At 59.4% G+C, this 25,360-nt stretch overlaps 1 protein-coding gene across 3 annotated transcripts; it reads left to right on the top strand.

Moving 5' to 3' along the window:
* Positions 1–7,914: 7,914 nt before the first annotated feature.
* On the top strand, positions 7,915–25,095 carry CSF1 (colony stimulating factor 1). Of its 3 annotated transcripts, none has more exons than XM_059674060.1 (9): positions 7,915–8,267; positions 11,282–11,404; positions 12,576–12,638; positions 13,859–14,032; positions 16,810–16,957; positions 18,957–19,087; positions 19,550–19,602; positions 19,926–19,984; positions 23,171–25,095. In XM_059674060.1, exons 1-8 carry the CDS (start codon positions 8,013–8,015, stop codon positions 19,969–19,971), a joined length of 993 nt encoding a protein of 330 aa, XP_059530043.1. In that variant the 5' UTR covers positions 7,915–8,012; the 3' UTR covers positions 19,972–19,984; positions 23,171–25,095. The 3 variants fall into 3 exon arrangements, with proteins under 3 accessions (XP_059530043.1, XP_059530042.1, XP_059530041.1); XM_059674059.1 differs by lacking the exon at positions 23,171–25,095 and adding an exon at positions 20,857–21,741 and having other exon boundaries at positions 7,922–8,267; positions 18,075–19,087; XM_059674058.1 differs by having other exon boundaries at positions 7,923–8,267; positions 18,075–19,087; positions 23,171–24,778.
* The last annotated feature ends 265 nt before the right edge of the window (positions 25,096–25,360 follow it).

Genomic DNA, 25,360 nt, shown 5'->3' with positions numbered 1-25,360 from the left:
CTCCCGACCCACAGACCTTTCCTGCATCCTGGTCTTAGCCCTGCCCATCCCCGGGACCCTGCTCCTTCAGGGGCCTCTGTCTCTCCATCTTTAGCCTCTTTCCCTCAGCGGTTAAGCCTCTGATTAGATGCCGCCTTTCCTGAGGACAGAAGCCCATGAGAGTACCACACCTGCCTCCACAGCCCCTCGTAACCTCAGGACAGCGCCCTCCGCTCAGAAAACACTCATGAGTGGATGGATAGCATCCGTCAACCCCCAGCTTCCTCGGGGGGAAGCCAGTGTCAGGTGTAAGCCCTGCAGGCGCCTGAGGAAGGGGCTGCCTGGTCTATCGCCCTTCCTGTTGCAGTCATTCCAGAATAGTTATCCAGAGCCCGCTGTGCTGTCACTCACCCTCTGGGCCTTGGTGCGTGCTGTTCCCGCTCCTGGATTGTCCCTTCCCCCTTTCTGCACCTGGTGCCCTTCTGCTCCTAACCAGCTCCAGGGCCTCCTCCTCCGGGCAGCCTTCCGGACTCTGCCCACCCGACGCACCTCCTCCTAACACCCACCCGGCACTGTTGCTCTGTGTGGGAGCAGTGTGTTCACCAGCCTGAGGGGAGAGGTGGCTCTTGGTCAGTGATTTTAGCCCTAATGCCGAGGCCTGGAAATTAGTAGGTGTTCATTGTTCATTAACTGATGAGTAATGAATGTCCGGAGAAATGCTAAGTGGTGTCAGAGGCCCGGCTCCAATTTTCCTCCCCAGTCCTCACTCCCCCAGCGTGTCCGAGATGGCGTGAGCCCACATTCCAGGATCCCCCCAAAACTCAGCTCCAGGAGGGCCCCTATTTGAAGTTGACTTAAAAAATCAGGCGTGTAGTCCATGATCTTATTTTTTAAATTCAAGAAAGAACTGAAATATGATTTCTATTGTTGTGTTCTAAAAATATTTTTCTACGGGTTTCTGCTCTCTTCATAATAAAATAACTTTGGCATGACGGTCTGCTGGCGTAAGTGAAAGCACGCTTCAGTGCAGCAGTGTTTTACGAGCTCTCAGGGAAGCAAATACCTGACCTAAGGGGTCGGGGTGCAGGGCGGGGCGAAGGGCTGCAGGGGAGACAGGCCACCTCCAGCCGCGCAGGCCCAGGGCCGGGCCTGGGGGGGCTTGGGGTTTCCAGCTTTTTCAAGGGATGTTGTCACAAGCATCCAGGATCAATCATCCTCGATCAATCTGCAAATATTTATTGCGTGATTGCCGCCGGGGAGCTACAGCCGGGTGGATCAGAAGATTCGCGCAAACCTGGCTGTCTCTGGTTCCTTCTGACCATGTCACCGCTGTAACTCCTGTGAACAACTGTAACTGACATTCACTGGGCGTCCACTGCAGCACGGGTAGACCCTGCATTGACTTCTCACAGACGCTCTACGTCAGAGTATGATTCCCGTTTAACAGACGAGGTTCCTGGAGCGAAAAAGAGGTTCCTACCTAGAGGTTTCACAGCTAGAAACGAGCAGATCTGCGATCTGAATGCAGAGTTCTGATCGCAAACCCAATGGCCAACAGCAGTAGGAGTGTCCAGGGTGGAGTGTTTTCCAGGAAATTTCTAATTTGATCCTGCCATTCATGACGTGTGGTCACAACGATCATAATCCCTATGTTACAGACGAGGAAACTGAGGCTCAGAGCACCCCGGCAAGTTGCCCAAAGTCCCTGTTAGTCAGTAAATGGCATGACCAGGATCTGAGCTGGTCCTGGCCAGGGCCTCGGTTGTTTAGAGCGTTGTCTCGTGCACCAAAAGGTTGCAGGTTCGATTCTGGATCAGGGCACATACCTGTGTTGCGGGTTTGATCTCCGGTTGAGGGCGAGTGGGAGGCAACTGATGGAAGTTTCTCTGTCACGTCGGGTTTCTTCTCTCCCTTCCTCTGTCTCTGTGATCACTAAAAAAGGCCTCTCCTCAGGTGAGGATTAAAGATTTGAGCTGAAGCCAATCCGTGTTCCTCCTGCTGCACCCTGTGGAGGCCAGATCTCGTTTGGGCCTCTCCCAGCTTCTAACACAGAGGTGGGCATTGAAGCCTCGTAGAAGGAATTGAATTCTAGGAATTCCTCATCTGAGTTCTCATCTAAGAGCCCTCCTGCCACACCGTGTCCCTGCCAGGTCTCCGCCCCCCACTCCTGACTCCTGTCCGTGGAAGGAGAGGGGAGGACACTCCAGGCCTGATGGCCAGCCTGCTCTGCCCGCAGCTCCAGGAGCTGGACGTGAGGGGCGGGAGCTGTGCGGGGCTCCCGGTGGGAGGCTTTCTGATGAATGGCAGCTATGTGGGCCCTCTGGTTAGGGGGAGGGAGGAAGCTTCCTAGGAACAGTGCCTTTCTGCCCCGTCACCATCGCCAGTGCTCCGGGGGAGCGTGAGCACAGGCCCCGTCCATCTCTCTGGCCCAGGATCCTGAGGAACATTCACAGCAGGAGAGGAAGCAGCCTTGGCCCTGTGCCCCCGCCTCCCCCCACTGCTCCCTGGCTGGGGCACTGCCCTGGAGGCATTCACTAGCACAGCAGCTGCAGTCTTCTTTGAACTGAGCCTGGGGCACCGAGCAGACAGCAGGTGCAGTGCCCTCCGGCCTTAACAATGATGGCGCCACCTCCTACAGAGCTCGCCTAACGCCAGGTTCTAAGCATTTTACAACTCAGCTTTACAGAAGCCCTATGAGAACGGTGCCATTGTTATCCCCATTTTACAGATGGGGAAACCGAGGCACAGGAAGGTGAAGTAACTTACCCAGGGTCACAGAGCTAGTAGGAGGCAGAGAAGGGATGTCACCCAAGCAGCGTGGCCTTGGAGATGACACTTCCTACCCCCTGGGGAGAGTGCTCAGCGAGGAAGCCTTTTCTTGGCCTTCCCATTGGCAACTGAGCAAACAACAGGCCAGGAATAGCCTTAAATCGCATGAGGTGGAAGAAAGACGGGTCCTCCAACTGTGCCTGGGGCCTGAACCCTTCCACCTCCCAGGCTCACTGCTCTGGGCTTATGGCTTCCTCAGTGACTTCCAGCAGCCGGGCCCTCTGCCGCGGGCACCCAGACATGTCCCCATCCTCACACCCAGGCCTCCTGTCGGACCGTCCCTGCCGTGCACGCAGGGCGGCCTGGAGCTCAACGGGCTGGGAGCATGGGGCCAGCGCACAGCAGGGGCTCGGGTTTGCTGCGTCCATGACGATGACTGTGGCACAGGCTTTTCCTTCCGGTTTCCAGGTAATTCTCTGCCTCATTTGCTCCGAAGTCACGCAAGGCCACAGACAGGAAGTGGGCCCGCGTAGACACCAGCAGGCACAGCATCCTCTTGGCGGTTCTCTTTTTCTGATGCGGTTGGAACAAACTTTCATTTTAGAAGGGTCCTCAGATGAGGGGTTGTGACTCCAGAGGACAGGGAGGCCACTGGGGAAGCCAAAGTTCACGTGGATAAGTGACGTCGGGATAGTTTGGGTCGGTGCTCAGCCCTGAGAGGTTCCTGAGAGCCACCCCGGACAGGAGACAGTGCCCAGCCTGACGGTGGCAGAGAGCTCAGGGCAGAGGACAGAGCCGGGCCGCGGACCGACAGCCTCCCGGCTTCCGGCGCCAGGCCCGGAAGCCAGCACAGGTCACAGAGCTAGTAGGAGGCAGAGAAGGGATGTCACCCAAGCTGTGACACAGCCTGGGGCTGTGGATATTTATGTCACTTGCATATTTATAACATCCCTTCCCTGCCTCCTCCTAGCAGCGGCAGGGAGAGGGGCAGCTGGCTCCTCCCGCCAGGGGAAGGGTGGTCTCCACATCTACCTGGTGCTTTTACAAACCCCAGGCCTTCATGGCAGCCCTGCGAAGCCAGCTGGCTGGGAGCTACCTTTCCATTTAATTAAGAAAGCCAGTCCAGCCCTAGCCAGTTTGGCTCATTGGGTAGAGTGTCAACCCACGGACTGAAGGGTCCTGGGTTCAATTCTGGTCAAGGGCACATACTAGTACCTCAGTTCCAGGCTCAATCCCCGGCCCCCAGTTGGGTTGCATGCAGGAGGCAACCGATCGATGTGTTTTTCACATCGATGTTTCTCTCTCTGAAAATCAATGGAAAAAATACCTTCAGGTGAGACTTAACAACAAAAAAAGAAGCTGCTTTGCCACCATCCAGGCAGGATGGGATGGCGAGGTGGGGGCTCGGCGTACTCTGGCTCTCTCTGCAGCGCGTGGCCGCAAACATGGGACAGGACAGCTGCGAGTCCCCTAAGGCTGCTGGGGTCCACCCCAGGCCACTTCCCAAAGAGCCATGGGCCACTTTCATGGAATAGAGAGGAAAGGAGGGAGAAAGGGGGTAGAAGTGCGAAGAAATAAAGAGAGAGAGAAGAAGGGGGATAAAGGGGAAAGAGAGGAAAGAAAAAAGAAAAGGAACAAGCCCGTTGTGACAGAACTCAACTCCCTGTGGAAGATCTCAGGGGAAATGGCCTATCAAATAATTCCAAGGAAATGACATTTCGACAACCAGCAAATGAGGCTTCCTCCCACTTCCTGCCATCCATCTCCATTTCTCTCTCGGACCTCTCTCCTCCGCCCTCGGTTCATTCCTCTGACAAGCGGGCCCTCCTGTCCTCCCTTCTGCCCTCCTCCGTGGCAGCTGAGCGCTCCCTTCCTGATGGCGCTGCATTAGGAAATCACTGAATCTCCAAATCTCTGATTGTTCCAGATTCCTCCGAGCCTCCCCCAGGACCCAGCTCCGGACATGACTCCAGCGGGAGTCAGCAGAGCACAGCCGTTCAGCCGACCGGGGAGAGCGCAGGGAGGGGCCCACCCAGGCCTGTGCCAAGTCATGCATGACTCCAGCAGGGTGGGCTTCACCTGTCTGGGCCTCCATTCACTCATCCCAGCAAAGTGGGGTGCAAAAGCTCTAGTTCTGGGGTTCCCACACTCCCTGCCCACGGATGGGCACATGCAAGCTTGTGTGGCTAAGAACAGCTACAGAGCCCCGTGCAGGGCCACCATCCCGCTGGCTTGGCCCTGAGATCCAGCTGGAACCTGCCCGCCCCAGGTCTCCCAGCCCGCCAGCCAGGGGCAGGAGGCAGGAATCCCGCTCCGTGCCCAGCACAGGAGATGCTGCGCAGGGGCGCCCGGGAGCTGGCCACCAGCATTTCCAGCCTCAGCGTGTTCTTGTTTGCTGGTCTGAGGTCAGGCAAATCCACTAATTCCCTTTGTACAGCAGGGGCGGGGAACCTTTTTGCTGCCAAGAGCCACTTGCATATTTATAACATCATTCTCGGGCCATTCAAAATGATCAACTTCAAAATTATGTTGCTGTGAAGAAAGCGCCTAGATTTATTGAATTCTGAGTCCCTCCTGCGGTTGCTTTGGCACGGCCGGACTTTCCTCAGAGATGAGCCCCACCGTGGGGTCAAGTTATCCAGGGCCCTGTCTCCTTTCTGCAGCTCCAGCGTCCACAACTTCTTTCCTGACCAAGCACTTCTGTGCTGCTCGTTGCCCTGGAGACCCCAGATGTCAGCTGTGTGACCTCACCACCATCTTGGAAAAAGAGCGTATCATGGCCATTGGACAAATGAAGAAAAGAGGGCTCAGGAGGATGAAGAGCTTTGTCCAAAGTTGTACAGCAAACGAGCAGCAGAGCTGGGACTACGTGTGGCTTTGGGACTCTCAAATCCACGGCCCCAGGCTGTGTCACAGCTTAAGACTCATGGGAGTGGACAGGTAATAATAATAAGAATAAGAATAGCCTGGCTGGTGTGGCTCAGGGATTGAGTGTCAACCTATGAACCAGGAGGTCACGTTTCGATTCCCGGTCAGGGCACATGCCCGGGTTATGGGCTTGATCTCCAAGCGTGGGCCATGCAGGAGGCAGCCCATCAATGATTCTCTCTCATCATTGAAGTCCCTCTCCCTCTCCCTCTCCCTCTCCCTCTCCCTCTCCCTCTCCCTCTCCCTCTCCCTCTCCCTCTCCCTCCCTCTCTGAAATCAATAAGAATATATTTTTTTAAAAAGAAGAATAGCACTTCAGGTTCTGTGCTGAACACCTCAGGCATCGCCCTACTCATCCCTGAACACTTTGGTGAGAAAGAGAAATTAATGTCTACATTTCACAGATGAAGGAGACACTGAGGCTGAGAGACGTTTGTCCAAAGTCACACAGCAAATGACAGAGGGGTCCAGGTCAGACAGCTTGTGGAGTCCGGGTCCAGGCCTGGGTAGGTGAAGAATTTCAGCTGGGGGAATGGGACCCACGCCTTGGGTGACGGGAAGGCTGCCTTGCAGACGCAGAGCTGTCTGTCCCTTGCTGAGTCTGGGGCAGGGTTGAGTTGGTGAAGGAGGAAGCAGGTAACATTTGACTCCTTTCCAAGAGGTTTATCTTGACACATTTCTGTACTTCCTGTAGCCGCTTATCAGTCCTAAGAACTGTGGTGTCGACCCGTTATCTTACATTATTATTGGACAGGGAGCACTTGACAAAGACGGCCGGGCGGGGGTGGGGGGGTGAGAAGGGGGAGTAAGCCCTCAACCTCCTTCCTCAGGGCTCTTAGCTCTGACTGCTTCCAAGCCCATGAAAGCAAGGACCACGTCAGCCTGGCCATTACCATATCCCCAGGACGAGCACAGTGCCTGCCACATACAGTCATCACAGGGTGCACGTTTGCCGAGTGAATGAGTGATTCCCTAATGGCCTCATCCCACTTGGTTGCTGTTCATTGAGTACCCACTGTGTGCTAGACACTGTTGATGGGGAGATACCTGAACATGTGATCAGCCTGAAGGAAGACTCAGTCCATAGTGGGGGCAGAACATGACTGTCAGTACCACTTTAATACTTTTTAGAATAATGCAGAGAATGAGTCAATCCACGAAATGGCAAACAGCTTATCAGAGCCCCGAGGGAGGAAGGAGCCAAGTCCAGTGGGAACACAGGAAAAGGAACCGTTGATCTGCCAGGAGAGTGGATGGAGGCGTGGCTGGTGGAGGATGTGGTGTGGTTTCAGCCTTGAGGAGAGGGACTTTGCCTTAAAGACAGGTGGGGTCGGTCCAAGCAGAGAGGCCAGTCCCAGCAAGGGCATGCAGGTGTAAAACCCCTGCTTGAAGCCGGAGCAAGTGACAAGAGATCCCTCGTTGGGACCAGCCACCTATCATAGTTCCCAGGGGGTGGGTGGCCTCACGGTGGGATTGAAACATTGAATAATGAATTGAAGAAAGGAAGAGCTGAAGTTGGCATTGTAATTCATAGATGCATCTTGTTAGATTCTGCTCAGAGTCATTCTGTGTTGAGACAAAATGTGATTTCATTTTCTCAGTAAATGCATTTCCAAAAACACCAAGGGAAATCTAGGACCCAGGTGCCAATCGCTCCGGGTTTTGGCAGCCAGGAGGGAGCAGGGTACCAGCCAGCATTTACACCGCCCAACCGCCCGCAGGTCAAGTGCAGGTGTGCCTCCTGGCAGACTGCAGAGCTCCCAGGACCCAGTCCCGGGACACAGTCCCTCCCCTCCTGGCTAGGTAGCCAGCATCTGGCCTCTATCCCCTGCCCCCAGAATTGGAGGCAAGAAGAGGGGTGGGCCGCTTGGGGGCTCCTAGGCAGGAGGGGGCTGCCTGCAAACCTGCTGACTCAGGCTCCACCAGGTGCCGCGTCCTGCACCGCCCGGGAGGCCCCGCCTTAGTGTTTGCCCTGCTCTCAGCCCATTCCGGCTCCGATTTGGGAATTTTCAGGCCTTAGGGGAAAGTCCCTTGAGAGGAATGTTAGAAAGAGAGCGAGCTCACCGGATCCGCCTGGAGAGCGCGGAAGGAAGGAAAAGCTCTCTCCCCAGCGGCGCGGCGGTGGCGGTGGCGGGCTGGAGGGCGCGCGGAGGGCGCGGAGTTGAGCAGCAGAAGAGGCGACTGCAAGACGGGCGGGGAAGCCCAGCCCGAGGGTGGGGGCGGGGAGGCGGCTCAGTGGGCCTCTGGAGTGTGTGTTGCGCCTGTGTGTGTGTGTGTGTGTGTGTGTGTGTGTGTGTGTGCCTGGCGCCTGTCCAACGTAATTTCCCATAAACCACATGCCTAAGTCGCTTAAAAGGCTGTGCCGAGGAGCTGGCCGGCGGAGCCGGCTGGGGAAAGTGAAAGTTTGCCTGGTGCTCTCGGCGCCGCCGCCGGCTCTCCGCACTCCCGGGACAGCGGCGCGGCCCTCGGCGGGGCGCGGACTCCGCGGCGGCCAGCGAGCCAGCGAGCGATCGAGGGCGGCCAGCGCGCCGGGCCGGGACCCAGCTGCCCGTATGACCGCGCGGGGCGCCGCCGGGCGCTGCCCTCCCACGGTAAGCGGCGGGCGCGGCGCGGCGCGGGGCCGGGTTGGGGCTGGAGCTCGGCTATCCTGCCCGCGTGCGCCGGCTGCAGAGGCTCCTCGGGACCCGGCGGCCCCGGGTACAGAGGCTCCTCGGGGCCCCGGCTGCAGAGGCTCCCGCGGACTCCGGTCGCCTTCCCATCTTTGCACGCGAGCTGCCCTCGGCCCCAGGCGCTGGTGCTGGGACCGCCGCGGCCCTGCGCTGCTCCTGTGGCTGCGGCGCTTCCCTGGGAAAGGGAAGGCTACTTGCCCCGCTGCACGGAGGGGCACACTGAGCCCCCCGCGGGCAGGAGAGAGGGGTTCGAAGCCATGGCAGGGCTCCTCGTCCGTCGGAGGCCCCCGCCCCTCTCGCTTCTGAAGGATCTACCGCCAAGGGACGGGCACAGTGGCTGTGGCCGCGTGTGGCGCCTTCCCCTGTGGGCACCTTCCTCATCGCTCTGCACATGCTTCGAGGCCCTGCTGGGGAGTGGGCGCTTCTGGATGGAGAAAGTTCAGGGGTCACCGGCTTATAGGATGCCAGGGCTGGTGCCCAGGAACTGCTGGCACCAGACGGAGCCGGGCAAGCCGCTGCTTGTTCCAGCTCACAGACGGAGCTGTTGGGGACCTGGGTGGCTGGATCAGGTCTGTTTGCAGGGGACCAGATCCCAGAGTTGCCTAAGGATGGTTCTGAATCTTTTTCTTGCAAACTCTGGTGCAGTTCACTGGGGAGATCTTGGGCTTGGTGGTGGTAGAGGAAGGTGGGGGTTTGGTGTTGGGGAGGGAGCTGTGGACAGGGCTGAGCTGCTAGGGCTGCATGGGACAGGGCAGGAGCTGCCACAGCTCCTAGGAAGTGAAGGGTGGCATGTGAAGGAGCAGCAAGTGGCCTCCCGGTGGCGGTGGAGAATGGGAGGGGAAGCCTGGGGGACGAGAAGCGGAAAAAGGTCTGCAGGGTCGGGGAAGGGGCTGCAGGTGGGGTGAGGCAGGGCAGAGCAGATCCGCAGGGGAGGAAGGGCCCAAGGGAGAGAGGAGGCAGGGCTGAGAAGGCAACTGGGAGGGCGAGGTGAGGAGCAGCAAGGCCAGGACGAGGGGCTGAAGAAAGAGAAGTAAAGGGAGCAGGTTTTATTTTTAAATTTTATTTATTTACGTATTTTAATCCTCACCCGAGGGTATGCTTTTATTGATTTTAGAGGGAGAGGAAGGGAGAGGGAGAAAGATTGAGAAACATCAATGTGAGTGAGAAACATTGATCAGTTGCCTCCTGTACATGTACCTTGACCTGGGGTCGAACCCGCAACCTAGGTATGTGACCTGACCGGGGATTGAACCTGCAACGCTTTGGTGTTGGGGGATGATGCTCCAACAACTGAGCCACCCGGCTGGGGCAGGGACGGGGGCTAGTTTTAGACACAGCAACCCGAGGGTCCGCTGACGCCAAGGTCTCCGTGGGACTTTGTTGGTGGGGAAGGTGAACCAGGATGGGAGGCAGGTGAGGAGGAGCCCTCGGCAGAGATTCCTTCCCGGTGCCCCCAGAGGCCGAGGCTGGTGGGTGGGAGGAGGAAAAGAAGGAGGGAGAAGAGGCAGCCCAGCCAGATACAAGCTAGACTGTTAACCCTCAGGTGCCCATTCAGATCCTCCTCTGAGGCCCCAGGGGCAGGGCATCTTCAAAGTTGGCTGCACTGTCCTCACACAGATGCCTGAAATAACTCCAAAAGCCAGGCAGTCCCTGAGGCTAAGCATTGACCCCCAGCCCCCTGCCCTTAATCATCATTGTCTTGCAGTGCCTGCACAAGGATGTCCTCCTGAGCACCCTTCCCCGTGCTCCCCCTTCCCGGGATGGAGCCTTGCTGTGCCTTCCCTTCAGGTCCTCCCTTCCCTCTCTGCCACCGATTTCTCCCCATCTTTCCAGGCCCCCTGAGGCCCCTCCTCCCTGCAGCCTCCCTGGTAGCCCAGCCAGGGCCTCTTCTCCCGGGTGAGAGCTGGCGAACATTGAGCTTTTAGTTATATGTAAATCAGCGTGTCCCTGTGGGCTGTTTCATAGCCTCCTTGTGTTTTTCCAATGCGCTGTTTATTGGCAGCATTTGTCTTATCCTCTGGGTTACTGAGGCAGAGCCCAGAGCCTAGGAAGGTGCCAGCCCTCACCCCACCCTAGCAGCAATTCTCTGAATCTGGGGGAGACTTAGGGTGGGGGGGGGGCTTAAGGGGTGAGGGTGAGGGAGAGAGGAAAGGGGAATGACAGGGTGTCAGGTGCCAGTTCTCTGACTTTCCTCTGGGGGTGAGCAGTTACTGGGTTGAAAGAGAGGAGAGAGCTCAGAAAACTTCCTGGCCGCGTTAAGAGCTGGCTGGCTGGCTGGCTGGCTGTACAGCCTGATGGGGCTCCGCTCGGCAGGTGTCAGCCAGGACGGACTGACTGGTGCTGGCATTGCCGCTGCCACCTGTTGATTTTGACAACCAGACATGGAGGGCTCCAAAGGTCTGTAGCACGGGACAGGTTCCCAGCGAAACTGAGTTTGTTTCCAGTTGCAGAGCCGGACCTGTGTGGGACCAGGTGGGAGGAAGGGCTGGGCCCAAGGGATCTGTCTCTGGCTCACAGTCTGGAAGCCAATGCAGGTACATGAACTTGAGAGGAATGGGCAGCTCCTACGATGCCTGGCCCCATGTTTGATGTTGCAAGAACAGAAAAATGGGTAGAAGCAAGTCCTGCATTCAAGGAGTTTCTTGTGAAACTGGAATTTAGGCTGGTAGGCGCCCTTCCAGGTCCTCATTACAGTTCAATGTGTAGTCAGGCTTGGCCTGGGTAAGTCTGGGAAGGCTTCTTGGAGGAGACGACACTCAGGTTGTCATCGAGGGAGAGCAAGGTTGTGCTGGAGCTGTTAGGCAGTCCCCAGAAAGCTGAATTTGGGGAATGCTGCATCCTGGGGTGAGGGATAGCTGTAGCCTTGTAGGTGTGAGGGTATGGGGGCCCTTGGGGAGAGTAAGAGCTGAGGAGAAATGGCGCTCTCTCTGTCACAGACATGGCTGGGCCCCCGGCTACTGCTGGTCTGTCTCCTGGTGAGCAGGGGTGTTACCGAGGAGGAGTCGAAGCACTGTAGCCACATGATCGGGGACGGACACCTGCAGCTCCTGCAGCAGATGGTGAGTGTGCGGCCAAGCCTATCCTACCTTCTCCCCAGGGGGAAACTGAGGCAAGAGTCAGGGAGAAGGTCAAAGAGATGGGTGGCAGGCGGAGAAATAGGGCTGGGCAGGACATGGCTCCCCTGATGCTCCCCTCATTGACCTTCTGAAGGTCAGGGCCTCTGACCCCCCTGCAGGCACGGGCACGGTGGGCTCCCGGCTGGTTGCCTGGGCACAGGATTGCCTGGAATGTCAATCCGGATTCTCCATGTGGAGCCTGCTGCCTGTCCCTCAATGGGAGGCTTCTCTGAGGAGCCGGCCCCGCCTGCCTGCTGTGTCCAGATGTTGCCGCCAGCTCCCAACTGGGACACCAGCCTGGCACCAGGGCCTCCCCAGATTTGGAGCGGAGGCCCCGGCCTAACTCCCAGCCCTCCGCCCTCGTAGCCCTGGCTCCTGCTCGAGCCCTGCATTCAAGGAGTTTCTGGTGAAACGGGCTAGGATGGCCGGCTCACCCTGGCCGTGAAGGAGCCTGTGCCTCCTGGCCGGGCCAGCAGAGTCATCAACAATCCCCAGCGTGGTTCAGCCAAGCAGAACCGTTTGCTGTCATGGCCGCTGTTCTGCTCAGAAGAGAGTTTACCGTCCCTCTGGCCAGCCAGGCAGGGTGGGGCACCACTGGTGAAGGCCAGCGCCCGGGCTCTGAGCTTGGGGCCTGCAGGCTGGGCCTCCTGCCTCTTTCCCTCCTGCATGTCGCTGCCGCAGAAACCCAGGGGAGACCAGGAGCTACTGTCCGAGGCTCAGAATCACAGAACCATTGCTGGGGGGTGGAGAGGTGGAGGGGGCGGGGGCGCAGCAGGGGTTTTCAGGGCATTTAACCCCAGCTCCTACAGATCCTGAATCCCCAGAACTTGTCTAGCCTCTGCTTGAATTCCTGCCATGACAGGGAGCTCACTACCGCCCACGGGAGCTTATGTCATGGAGGGGGAAGTAGAAGGAAGAGACTTGCTTATCATTTGCCAGCCCTCCCTTGGGCACGTGAGAGGCACAGGTCTGCCTCTATCTTCATTCCAGGTGTGGTTGGGGGAAGGTGGATGAGGCTCAAACCCCGATCCACCCAGAAACTCTAGTCCCCACTGTTAGGCGAGCTCAGCCGAGCTGCGGATACCCTGCCACCACTGGCGGCTCTCTCTTACAGATTGACAGTCAGATGGAGACCTCGTGCAAAATCCCCTTTCAGTTTGTGAATGAGGACCAGTTGGTGAGTTAACGGCTACTTACAAGACCCAGCGGGTATGCCCTCCTCGGGGTGGGAAGAGTGGGAGCTTGAGGGCTGGAGAAATCCTAGAGCTGGGCAGGGTGAGGTGTGAGGATCCCTGGGTGCCCAAGTCTGGGGTGCCAGGGTCCAGGGCTGGGCAGGGTGAGGGGCTTAAGTCCCCTGCTGCTCCCTTTCCTGGCCCGGCACATGCCAACGCCTTCCTGTGGTCCAGGCACTTTTCTAATTTAATCTTGATGGAACCGTGGTGTGGCACACAAGTCTTGTTTATGGTCCCCAGAGAGATGAAGGGAGCACAGCTAGTGAGCGGTGGAGGTCTGATCTGCACCTGGGCAGGCCGGCTCTGGGGCAAACAAATGCTTCAGGCACAGGCTTTGCTAATGGAAGGCACCTCCATCTAGCAGACAGACCAGCAGCCAGGAGATTGGTCCAGCCCTTTCCCTCTTCCTCCTACCCCACCCCCCAACCAGACACCAAGTGATGCTGGATTGGCCTCCCCATCAGTTGCTTGGACAATTTCAAGTACTTCCCCAATGTCCTCACGGCTGCCAGTGCACCCCTCATCCCACCACTAAGGGGAGCTCTCGGAACCCTAACCTGCTACTTCCCCTTTCCTCCCCCAGACTTGTCAGGGGCCCCCTGATCCAGAAGAAGTCTAGGTTGCTTAGCCTGGGGGTTATTAGCACCAGGCCCCACCCACTACCCCCATCCCTTGCTCCTTCCTTCCCACAAGCCTGTGATGCTTGGCCAACGCCCCCACCTCAGCCCCATTCCCAAGTTTGTTCATCTCTGTGCCCCATACCTAGTCGCTGCGATGCCCAGAAGTTGTCCCCATCTCTGAGTTTCTCCACACCTGACCCATGTATACTTCTGCTAGATCGGGAGGCCACCTCCCAGTGCAAAGAACACCCTCTGTATTCCATTCATGGGGTGCCAGGAATGCTCCTTCCGGAAAGTCAACGTTCTCTCTAATCAGATCCCACATTCCCTCCCTGCACCCCAGGCCCCAGGGTGCCAGATCCCAAAGAGAGAGAGTGAAAGGCCAGCTGAGGCAGCAGCATGCTCCTTAGCAGGAGTGGCGTGGCCTCTCCACCCGGGTTGGGTGGGTTGGGTCGGGATCGGGATGGGGGTGGGGCAGCTGCAGCCCTCCATCTGCTGGAGGAGGTGAAGGTGCGCACCTTCAACTCCAGGCTCTCCTTTCTCAGAAAGACCACGTGTGTTACATTAAGAAAGCCTTTTTCTTGGCACAAGACATCATGGAGGACACCATCAGCTTCAAGGACAACACCTCCAATGCCATCGCCCTGGTGAAGCTCCAGGAGCTCTCCGTGCGGCTGGAGGACTGCTTCCCCCAGGTCTACGAAGAGCAGCAGGACACGGTAGGAGGCCCTTGAGCCGAGCGATCCCTGGGGCAGGGCAGGGCCGGCTGTGGTGGTCCCCGCCCTCCCACACGCGCAGAGCAATCACTTCCCTCACGCATCCCACCGCTCGCGCGCTCTCGTTCATTGCTCCATCCACACACCTTTGCTAAGGACTGACTGTGCGGGAGGCGCAGTGCTAGGCCCCGACCGTGTCTCCAGGAACAAGAACTACCTGGTTCCAAACCTCGTGGAGCATGCAGTCAAGTGAGATTGGCAGCCATTAAACAGTAACAAGCAAAACAGAATTACAAACCGCGGCGGGGGGGGGGGGGGGGGGACCCTTCCTTCATCCCACAAGTAGTTAACGAGTGCCTGCTGTGTGCCACGTACTGTTCTAGACACCAGGAAACCAAAGACGGGCAGAAATCCCACGTTCACGGAGCTTCCATTTGGGGGTGGTGACACAGTTCACAAAATACAGGTCGAACATGCGGCATGTCGGACGGCGAGAGCTGCGTGGCCGGAGAGGAAAGCAGGGGAGGGAAGACCTGCAGGAGTGAGGCGGGCCGTGAAGGAGGGAGAAACAGGACTCATTTAAGAGGGTGGGGAGGAAGAGCCAGGGAAGACTTTGAGGAAGAAAGTTATTTTTTGAGGCCCAATGATGGGTAAGTTAGGAAGCGACGAGGCTGGTCAGAGCATTCCAGAACCGAGAATGGTATGCAGGAGCCTGAGGTGAGCAGCAGCCTGCACACGCGGGACCCATCAGCATGGCCCAGGCGTGGAAGTGAAGGGCAGGGAGGATCTCTGGGGTCCTGACCGGGTCGGATTTGGCCTAAAGAGTGAGGCAGTGTGGTGAGCCGGCCAGTGACCAGACCTAGCTGGCGTTGTGAGGCCGTTCTGGTTGCCGTGCAGAGAAGGGGCTGTGGGAGCAGGTTTGGAGGCTGGGAGACCAGCAGAGGCCCAAGTCCCAGCCCAAGACGGGATTTGGCCACGTGGAGGTCAGTGTCACTGGCTGGTGCCAGATCAGGGTGAACAGGGGACCTCGGCTCCAAAAGATGCAGAGAGAGAGGTCACCAGAGGGAGTGTGTGTGGGTTGAGAGAGGAGCCTTTTTAAATAAGAGAGGTATTAAAGCTGCGGTTTCCCAATATTAAGGTTCTTAAGACTCACTTGGGAAGCTTATTTAAAACCCAGATTCCCAGTGTGCACCCCCAGAGCAAGCAGGTCAAACTCGCTGCTTGCGGGGCTCAGGCCGCGGGTTTGACATGCTTGCAGAGAGTCTGATTCATGGGTCTGCAGGTGGGTCCAGGAATTTGCATTTGAACAAGCCAACCTCCCCCCCCCTCCGTGAATGCCCACGGGACAGGCTCCAGGAGGGATGCAGCCCTGGGAGCTAGAGGAGCTAGTCTCCTGCGGGGACGCTGGGGAGGGATTCAGGCTCCTGAGGAGAGAAGACATAAGCCTGTGGACACAGTGGGCATCGGGGGCCTTCTGTCTGATGAGCCCTGTTTTCTCCAGGAAGAGGCCAGAGAGCCAGGGTGGCCCTTTACAGCGGCCTGGGGGAGGCGGCAGGAAATGGGTCCAAACAGGATCGTCCGTTTGGCCAGAGGCACCCCGCTCAGGCCCAGGTCTTCTCATTCCTGCAGCCTTTCGTCCTTTATCTGGTCCGCATTGATGAGGGGCCTGCTATGCCCGGCCTTGGGCACGCAGCCATGCCTACAACCTCACAGCCTAGGAAAGTTCTGCCCTGTGCAGCTCCGTTAGGGGAAGCGTCCTATCTGGAAGTCCTCAGCGAGTCGGCCACAGATGATGCCATAGGCGTGCACAGCACTGCCTGGTGTGCACGACAGAAGGCGAGCCCTGAGGAATGCCCACGTTTGAAGTCAGGTGGCAGAGGCTGGTCAGGAGACGGAGAAGGAGCTGCCGGGGTTGGGAGGAAAGGCGGGAGTGTGTGTGAGGGGTCCCAGCGCTCCAGTGCGTGTGGGAGCCTGCATCCCCCGAGCAGAAGAGAAAAGAGTAGCTCAAGAGATGGGGCTGGGCAGCCTTGGACCTCCTTCCAAGACACACCAACGCCAGAGAAGGACCCGCAGCTATGACCTGCTCCAGGCCATGCTCCACACCACGGCACCAGCCACCCACCTCCCTGATAGCCCCTCAGACGGGTCCTCTTTGCTCTATGGATAAGATCAACGGTTCTTGACATGGCCAACCAGGACCTGCAGGACCGGTCCTGGCTGACCCCTCTCAGCTGCATCTCTCACTGCTCTCCTCCTGGCTGGTAGTAGTGTAGTCATTCTAGCCTTCTTTTCATCTTTCAACAATTCAGGCTCTTTGCTGCCTCAGGACCTTTGCACAGTCTGCTCCCACTGCCTAGACAGTTCTCTCCAACTCTGCCTCCTTTCCTGGTTAACTTTGCTCATCTGTTAGTCAGTTCTTAGGCACATTGTCATACACGCTCAGTCATTCAGAACCCCCTCACATTCAGGACTCGCCGCACTGTAGCAATGGCTTTGGTGCCTTTGCCTTGCTGGACTCAATGTCCAACTCGGCCAGGGACCGCCTCCCTCATTCATTGCCTGATTCCCAGGTAATGACCATATGCCTGGCACATATCAGTGAATAAATGAGATAGCTCCTGGCCTCCGGACTGATTCTGCTGCAAACGAGGGGAGAGGGAAGGGAGGACATGAAAGAGGAGAAGGAGGCAGATGTGAGAAAGGCCACGGAAGTTAGACAGACAAGCTGGAGCCGCTGGGCCAATGCTGAGCCTCACCCGGGGGACCTGCTCTCCTTCCAGGCCTGTGTCCAAAATTTCTCTGAGTCACCCCTCTGGGCACTGGAGAAGATCAAGAACGTCTTTAATGAAACAAAGAACCTCCTTAAAATGAACCAGAGCATCTTCAGCAAGAATTGCAGCGACAGCTTTGCGAAGTGCTCCGTCCCAGGTAAGCAGCAAAGGGACCGGCAAGGGTGAGGCAGGGGAGAGCGTGTGGAAGAATGGGGACTGGGCGGTGGGAGGTGGGCTGGAGGGACCCCCGGAGGCAGCCTGGCTGCTACTCGTCTCCTCTGTGTGTAGATGTGCTTGTTTTGTGTACACATGTGGCTTCGTGCATCTCTGGGTGGTCCTTGGCACATGTCTCTTCTGACATGTGTGTGCATGTACAGCTACATATGTCTGCATGTCAAGGCATCAAGAAGGACCATGCTGGTGGCTGCGAGATTAGGGAGCGGGCAAGAGGGCCCCTCGGGGAGAGCCTGCAGGCATGGAGGCTCTTCGGCTCCGCAGGGCGGCCAAGCATGGGGTGGGGGGCGTTCCGTGGAGAGAGCAAAGTTCCTCCTGGGAGTCAGGGCCCTGGCTCTGAGAACCCCGCTGCCAATCACCAGGATACCCAGGCTCCCGAAGTCCTCAGGATGCCTTGAGTGTCCCCTCAAGGGACAGGCTGGATTTGAAGTCTGAGCATCATTCAAACTCTCCCAGTGCTGGCACCGGCTGCACCCGTGCACCCTACATGTCCTCGTCTCTGCGTCTCGTGTCATGTGTGCCCTCGTCCGTGCAACCTTGCTCCCCGAGGCAGGAACTGAAGCCCTGCCACCCGGCACCTGCCAGTGGCCAAGTCCAGTCTCCTTGTTTCAGTCCCAAGGCCTCAAGCCTTGGCCACAGTCCAGCCCCAGCCGTTCCTGCCTGCGGCTGTGGCCCTTGCTGTGCATGGCACCACCTTGCTGCTTCCAGCCAACGCAGTGGGGCTTGAGGGTGTCTTGTTAGCCCTGGAGGCCTCTGCTCACCCCTCGCTTGGCGTCTGGCCACCTGGAACCCCAGGAAGAGCGGCGCTCCGGTCTTCCCTGACCCCAACCCCAGGCTGCGCCTCTCAATCCTGCTTTCTGTTCTCACCCATAAGACCCTGCAGTTTGCACCTTCCCTGCCTGTGCCAGTCCTGTCGTGCCCTCAGCCCCAGGGCTGAGTTAGCGGATGCGGGGACCCTCTCGCGTCCCTCGGGAACGCTGTGCTGGAGGCTGGTGACTCTAGCTCCTCCGTCTTTCTCTCTCCCTCTGTGGTTCTTTCAGATGTGGTGACCACGCCTGATTGCAACTGCCCGTACCCCAAAGCCACCCCTAGCAGTGACCTGACCTCTGCCTCCCCTCAGCCGCCCCTTGCCCCCTCCGTGGCCCCTCTGGCTGGCTTGCCCTGGGCTGACTCTGAGGGGACAGAGGACAGCTCCCTCTTGCGCAGTGAGCAGCCCCTTGGCACAGAGGACCTGGGCCTTGCCAAGCAGCGACCACCCAGGAGCACATGCCAGACCTTTGAGTCACCAGAGACCCCAGGCGCCGAGGGAGGCCCCGTCGGAGGTCCGCCTGAGCCCCAGCCCTCGGTGGGAGCCCCCGCCTCTGGGATGGAGGACGTTCTCGACTCTGTGTTGAGCGCTAACTGGGCCCTAGAAGAGGCCTCTGGAGAAGCTAGCGAGAGGCCTGCACCCCGAGGCCCAGAGCCCTCCCCCTCCAGGCTGGGAGGAGGCAGCATGCAGGCGGCGGCCACCAGACACAGCAACCTCATCTCAGCATCTCCACTCCGCACATCAGCCAAGGGCCAGCCGCCAGCGGATGGAACCGGCACCCTCCGGCCCAGGGTGGGCTCTGGGAGACCCACCGGCCAGGCCCGGAGTCACACACCCGAGAAGACAGACCGTCCATCTGTGCCGCCCAGAGATGCCCAGGCGCCAGGCTCTGCCAGGCCCCTGTTCCTGCACCCGAGAGGCCTCAGCCGGCCCTCCACCCTCTCTGCTCAGGCCAGGCTTCCGGGCAGCCATGCCTGGGACAGTGTCCTGCCCCTTGGGGGGCCGCAGGACAGGAGGAGCACCCGGGAGCGGAGGAGCACCGCAGGGCTGGAAGGAGGACCAAGTGAGGGGGTGGCCGCACCCCATGCCCATTTTAACCCCGTTCCTTTGACAGACATAGGCGGGGTGCTGCCGCCCTCCACCCCCCAGACCGGCGAGATTGTGCGCCCCGTGCTGGTGCCCAGCACCATCCTAGTCCTGCTGGTCGTGGGCGGCCTGCTGCTCTACTGGTGGTGGCGGCGGCGGGTAAGAGCCCGATGGTGGCCGAGAGGCGGGCACCTCCTGGGGACAGTGGCGCAGCGGGTGGAGGAGCAGGTCCAGGCAGGCTGGCTGGGGGCAGCCTGGGTCCTTCCGACGCTCACACCAGGAAGCTGGCTGAGCGCAGAGGAGGGGAGATGGACAGGGAGGGTTTCCTCAAGACTGGGGGGCTCATGGTATACGGTCAGCGGAAGGGCGGGCAGCAGCGAGCGGGAGAGAACATTCCCTGGGCCAGAAGCACATGGAGGAGCGTGATGCTTGTGCACCAGGGCAGGGCCTGGGGCCAGGACATAGGACACAGCCCAGCGGGGCGGAGATGGGGCCCCCCACCCCCGGCACGGAGGCCTCAGGAAGCTCCCACAGGGGCAGCTGGGGGAGCCCTGCCTGGGGAGGGGACCATGTCCCCCAGCCTCCCCCGCTGCTCAGCGAGCTGCCCTTTTCTGTCCCCAGAGCCATCGAGAGCTACAGATCGTGGATTCTCCCCTGGAGCAACCAGAGGGCAGGTGAGCGTCGGGGCTGGGTGGCTCTGTAGGCATCGGGGGCCTGTCTTGGCACCTGGTTCCCCTCTACATTTGGGGGAGACTTGCTCCCACTTGCTCTGAGGCAGTGGAGCTCGGAACAGGATGGGGGAGGAGAGGAGGAAGGGTGGGGGTTTCTCCTGATTTCTTCACAGGGTGAGGCAGGTCTGGTCTCCTGGGCCTGAGAGGGTTAGAGCACATGTGCGGGATGGGGGGGGGGGGGCCGGGGGGGTGGGGGGCCCACTTAGGGGGTTTCCTCACTCCCCGGATTCACTGGAGTCTGACGTCATCCTGTGCTCTGCCCGCAGCCCCCTGACCCAACATGAGGACAGACAGGTGGAGATGCCAGTGTAGCGGGAAGGCTAAGGTAAGCCTCTGGTTTTGGATCCCTCTCCACACCTTAAATTAGCTCCGCCCTTCCCCCCCCCCCCCCCCCAACATGGAGATACCACCAACTCCCCGGAGGTCCACACACGTCCCCTCTCTCCTCTTCCCACCATCACCAGGGCCGCCAACCTCTCCCTTCCGGGTCCTCGGGGCCCCTCCGTCCCCTCCACCCTGTCTGAGGCCAGGCCCATTCCCTCTGCATTGGCAGCGGCTGCTTCTTCTTCTTAATAATAATAATTCTTTATTGTTGAAAGTATGACATATGCCCCATCCCCCCCCTTGTGCATTGGCTTCTTATTCCTGCCCTGAGCTTCTGCTCTGGCTGCCACTGCCCACACCAGAGCCCCCAGAGCCTCCTGTCAGGCCTTTACCCTCCTGGAGGGTTCCGGTGGCCGTGCATCGCCAGCCACTTCAAGCCACCCTCTCCGCTTGGCCCCCACACTCCCCGGCAGTGGTGCTCTGAGTCCCTCTTGCCGGTTTCCGTTCTGCTTGCACACTGGTTTGACCCCCGCCCCCCCAGCCCAGAGGACCCCCCTCCCTTTAATTCATGGAGCCCTAGAGCCTTCGTGTCGGAGGGGCTCTCACGGTCACTAGGCGAGACTCCCACCCCAAAGGGGCCTCCCCTCTCTGCCTCCCAGCGTCCGATCACACACTCGGGGAGCCAGGCAGGCTCCCTGCCATCTCCGATAGCCCTTCCTCAGGCAGGTCCAGCGGCTTTTCCGCCGCCTCCCATCCCCCCGGGATGACCCTCCCTCTCGCACCTAAAGCCAGCTAGCCACGTCCCCTTTAAGACTTCTCGAAGCTCAGTGTGGCCAAGGCCCTCAAACATTCCTTATATGATGTGGTTTTCAGACCCCTCACCATCCTGGTCGCCCTCCTTTGGACACACTCGTTTGTCACTGTCCCCTGCCAGTGTGGCGCCCAGCCCTGGACACAGTGCTCCAGACGTGGTCTGACCAGCTCAGAGTGCATGGGACTGTTGCCTGCCTTGATCTGGACACTGTTCTGCTATGCGCACAGATTAAGTTTGCATTAGTTTTTTGAACTTTTTTTTTTTTTACAACTGCATCGTATTGTTGTCCGTATTTAGCTTGTGGTCTATTAAAAGCCCTAGTTCCCGTTCCCATAAACCTCTGCCAAGCCGGACCTCTGTCCTGTTCTTTGGGGAGATTCAGCGTTTTAACCAAAGATTAGTTTGTATTCGTCCTTGTGAAAACTGCCCTGTCGGTGTCTGCCCATCGCCCGAGCCCACTGAAGCGGTCCCCACCCCAGTCCTGTCTCCCTGGCCCTCCCGAGTGTGTCTCCCGCACAAGGATGGGTGCCTTTTGGCGTCCTCGCCCACGTGGATAAAGATGTGACCCTCGTGACTCCTTGCCGGCTCTCGGGCCAGGCGGCCCGTCCTCCTCCCCTCCCTCCCCTCCGCCCAGTCAGCCACGGGCAGTCCTCCTTCCTGGCATCTCCTCTGTCCCTCCTGCCGTTCATCCCCTCTGCCCTCTGGTATTTGGTTAATACTGTATCGATTTGCACTTCCTTGGATGTTGTTTTTATACATTTCAGTTCTTGTTTTATGTGTATGTGGACACCCCGCACCCGGAATCAGGCTGTAAGCCCCTTGCGGGCAGGGACCGTGTCTTCCTCTGATTTGGCATTTCTTTTTCTAATACAAAGAGGGCTTCTCCACACGTGGCCAAGAACTCAATAAACATTGACCGACTGGCTTCAGGGCTGACAGACCCATGGACTCTGGCCAGCTGCCTCTAGTTAACCAGCCTCTGGCTAACCCGTTAACCAGCTAACTGACTCTGACTGACCAGCTGGTAACCGCCTGGTGGTTACTTGTTGATTGGGGAGCTGATTGGCTAACTGACTGGCTGGCCAAGGAGTTGGGGAAACGTATCGAGTTTCACCCCATGCCCAACGCGAGCCAGCGCTTAGGGCCTTCCCAGGTGTAGGGCGCCGGGCCCGGGCCACTCCTAGGAGATGGGGGATCTGACGAGCGTTCCACACCAGGGGAGCCTGTTCAGAAAAGAGCAAAGATGACACATCTGGGCCCCTGAGGTCTGCCTGGTGGGTGTGGAGAGTGGGTCATAGGGACACCGGCAGGGTGGTCTCCAGGTCAGGCACTCGGGGTCTCAGGGAGAGTCAGGGCCAGCGCTGGCCTGATTGCCACCATGACAGGAGAGGTGGGTGAGGGCCCTCAGAGAAAACCACCCCCAGCCCTCCCTGTCGGAGCTCGCCCACTCGGTCCTTCTTCCCTGGGGCCCAGCAGTGCCTAGTGTGGCTCATGTCCAGTCCAGGGCTCCTCCCTCCTGTCCCTCCAGAGCCTGGGAATGGGCTGGGAGCCAGCGGGCTGGTCCCATCTCCCGCCTTGCCCATCACAGCCTTGGCCAGTGGGGCCTATGATGGCCTGAGAGGGGAGCTCCACGCAGGGTCCAAAGCCAAGCTGCTGGCCGGAGTCCAGGGGATTTCTGGTCTGAGAACAAAGCGTCCTGAGGATGCCGGGCCTGGGGACAGGCTGAGGGCAGGGCGGGGAGGGAGCCAGGCCCTCACTCCCATGGAAGATGCAGGGAGGCCCCCGGAAGGAGGGTGCTTGGGGTCAGCATGTGACCGGGAGGGATTTCCTTATCCTGGGACCACCTCTGGCTCTTCCTCCTCAGTGACTTCTGCTCTGCTGTCCCCGATACGGTGTGCGCCCCCTCTGTGGGGACTGCCTGCAGGTGGACACGAGACCTCTCTCTGCTAGAGTGAGCAGAGCTCACCCTCGGCTCATTGGGCCGAGGCCAGTGACCTGGTGTTGCTCGAGGAGGGGACCAAGGGCACTCGCATGCTCCCCTTCCCTCCCTCAGACCCCTCTGCTCGCGCAGTGCCTTGCACCCCTGCTTAGACCCCCACCAGGCCCGTCCCCTCCCGCTGTGGTCCTTGCTCCCCCAGGGGGAGGCAGGAGGGGAGGGCAGTCTGGCCCGCGGCTTGGACCCCTGCCAGAGAAAGCGGCCTGGCCCTTGTGGTGTCTGGGTGGCCGGGAAGGCGAGGGCAGGGACCAGGGACGGGAGGAAGTCCTCCCTACAGCACCAGCCCACAGGAACGCCAGACGCCCCCACGCATGTCCCCGGCGACCCCTCCCTCGCTCCCACTCGCTGACGGGCCTCTCTCTCTCTCTCCCTCACAGCTGGGCGCACAGGACAGTCTCTCCACGGCAGGAGATGTTACGGGGCGTCCACCCGCCTCCTCCGCCATCCTCCTGGGAATGTGGCCTGCCCACCCTGAGAGCTGCTGCCGACCAGGACGAGGCCAGGGCAGCTGGGCTGGCCCCTCCACCCTCGACCCCCAGACTCTGGACTGACTCGGAGAGGGCCGGCGGGTGCCTCGTGCTGCTGATATTTATCGTGGGCCCTGGAGGCTCCCATCTGCTTGGGGGGGGGGCTGGCGAGCCCGGAGGAGTACTCTCTGCCTCTGGGGCTGTGCCCTCCTCCCGCCCCCTCCGGCCAACACCTGGGCAGGGACCCAGAGGCCGTGGCTGTGGACAGCAGGGTGGGCGCTGAGGAATGGAAGAACCCTTGCGCCCAGGGATGGGTCCCTGCCCCAACAAGCAGGCACATGTCACGGAGAGATGCCTGAGATTGGCGGGGCGGGACAGCGTCAGCTGGTTTCCTGGAAATGTGGGCGGCCCAGAAGACGGGAGGAGAAGGCTTGCCTGCCGCGCCGACAGCCCTCCACTGGCAATGCTGGTGCCAGGCAGAGAGGGGAGGCCAGCCCTGCCCTCGGGACCTGCTGGGCTCTCGATGCCAAGGTGAAGCCCAAGGCTGGCCGCTGCCCCACCGGCCCTCCAGAACCTGCCGGAGCTGCCCCGGGAAGCCGTCCAGGGGCGCCCCTCGCGAAGGAAGCCATTGCACTGTGAAGACTGGACCTGCCTGCTGTACAGCTCCGATGCACATCTGTCCGCCCTCCGGCCTCCCCAGCTTCTGCACTGACCGCCCGAGCCAGCCTCGCCCGTCCCATCCACGGAGGGAGCCCCTGAGCCCTGACCTTCCGCTGATCTGGCCTCTGACTCCCTGGGTTGATGGGGCGGGAGAACGCCTGGGCTGCACCAGAGCAGGTCTCTAGGCTGCTGTTGGCCCAGGTTTCTGCATTTTGCACTTTGACGTTCCCAAGAGGGAAGTGACTAGTGGAAGGGAGAAGGGTGGGGAGGGCAGAGACCGACATGGGGTGGGTCTTTGAAATGATGGGTATGCCCCCGATGTTGGGGGAGGCGTCCACGCCCTGACCCCTGCTGCAGCCACAGCTGCAAGGCCACTGCCCGTGGGCACCCGGGGCTGAGCGGGGGCTGTCCCTGTGAGGGGCCTGGTAGGCAGTGATACCTCCAGTCTCACCCCACGCACCCACCCAGGACCACAGTCTCTGTGACCAGGCAAGCCAGGGTGGGGGAGGGACCGAGCATCTATTGCCAAGTCTGCCTTCAGGACCTCCGCTTCCTGGGCCAGCCCCCGGCTGCAGCTCCAGAGCTGGGCCGCAGGTGACAGGGCTGTCAGCTGCCCTTGGTCCCTCTGTGCAGCTGCGTCCCTTCTCTCCTGCTGTCCTGGGCCCTCCACGGAGAGACCACCCTGCTGGCTGCTGGGCCGGGCCCCCCACCTTCCCTTCCTGCTCTTGAAAGTGAAGGTCACTGGTCCCTGACAGCTGAGGGAGGAGCAGAGGACTCCCCGGAGGGACTCAGCCTCCTAGTCATAGACTCTATTTGATGCCAGGAAGTATGTATTTAAAAGTGGAAGGAAAAAACAAACAAACAGGAAAAGTCATTCCTGCTCCACCCCCATCCCTTAAACGTATAGTATTTTCAGAGTCAAGAAAGCAAAGCGCTTCCTTCCGAAATGGGTTGGACTTGCTTTGGGTTGGACTTGCTTTCCTGCCTCGGGCGCCGGAGGCCCAGGAACCCTTCTTTTCCCCGAGAAAGCCGAGAGGGAACATTGGCTCACACACTGTGAGATTTTGTTTTTACACTTGGAAGTGATGAATTATTTTATATAAAGTCATTTAAATATCTATTTAAAAAATAGGAAGCTGCTTATATATTTAATAATAAAAGTGCACAAGCTGCCACGTGTGCGTCCTGGGGAAAGCTGTTTTTGGGGGGTGGGTGGCAAACATGGGGGGATGGGTGGGCATCAGCTGTTGGGTAAGACCCCGCTCAGAAAGCTTTTTCCCAGACACGCGGGGAAGGAAGGTTCCCTCCAGGCTCCAGCCTTGTTACCCAAACCTCCCGCGTCGCTTCCCAGACACCCGCCTCTGCCCATCTGTTTAATAGGGACGCGACCCAGCAGCCAGGCCTCAGCCCGGCCACCGGCCCCTGCCCGCCGGCCTCGCC

Source organism: Myotis daubentonii, chromosome 18 (assembly GCF_963259705.1).
Source record: "Myotis daubentonii chromosome 18, mMyoDau2.1, whole genome shotgun sequence".
In the NCBI taxonomy this organism is placed as follows: domain Eukaryota; kingdom Metazoa; phylum Chordata; class Mammalia; order Chiroptera; family Vespertilionidae; genus Myotis; species Myotis daubentonii.
Note: the sequence above shows the minus strand (reverse complement) of the source record. Positions and strands in the feature narration are given on the sequence as shown.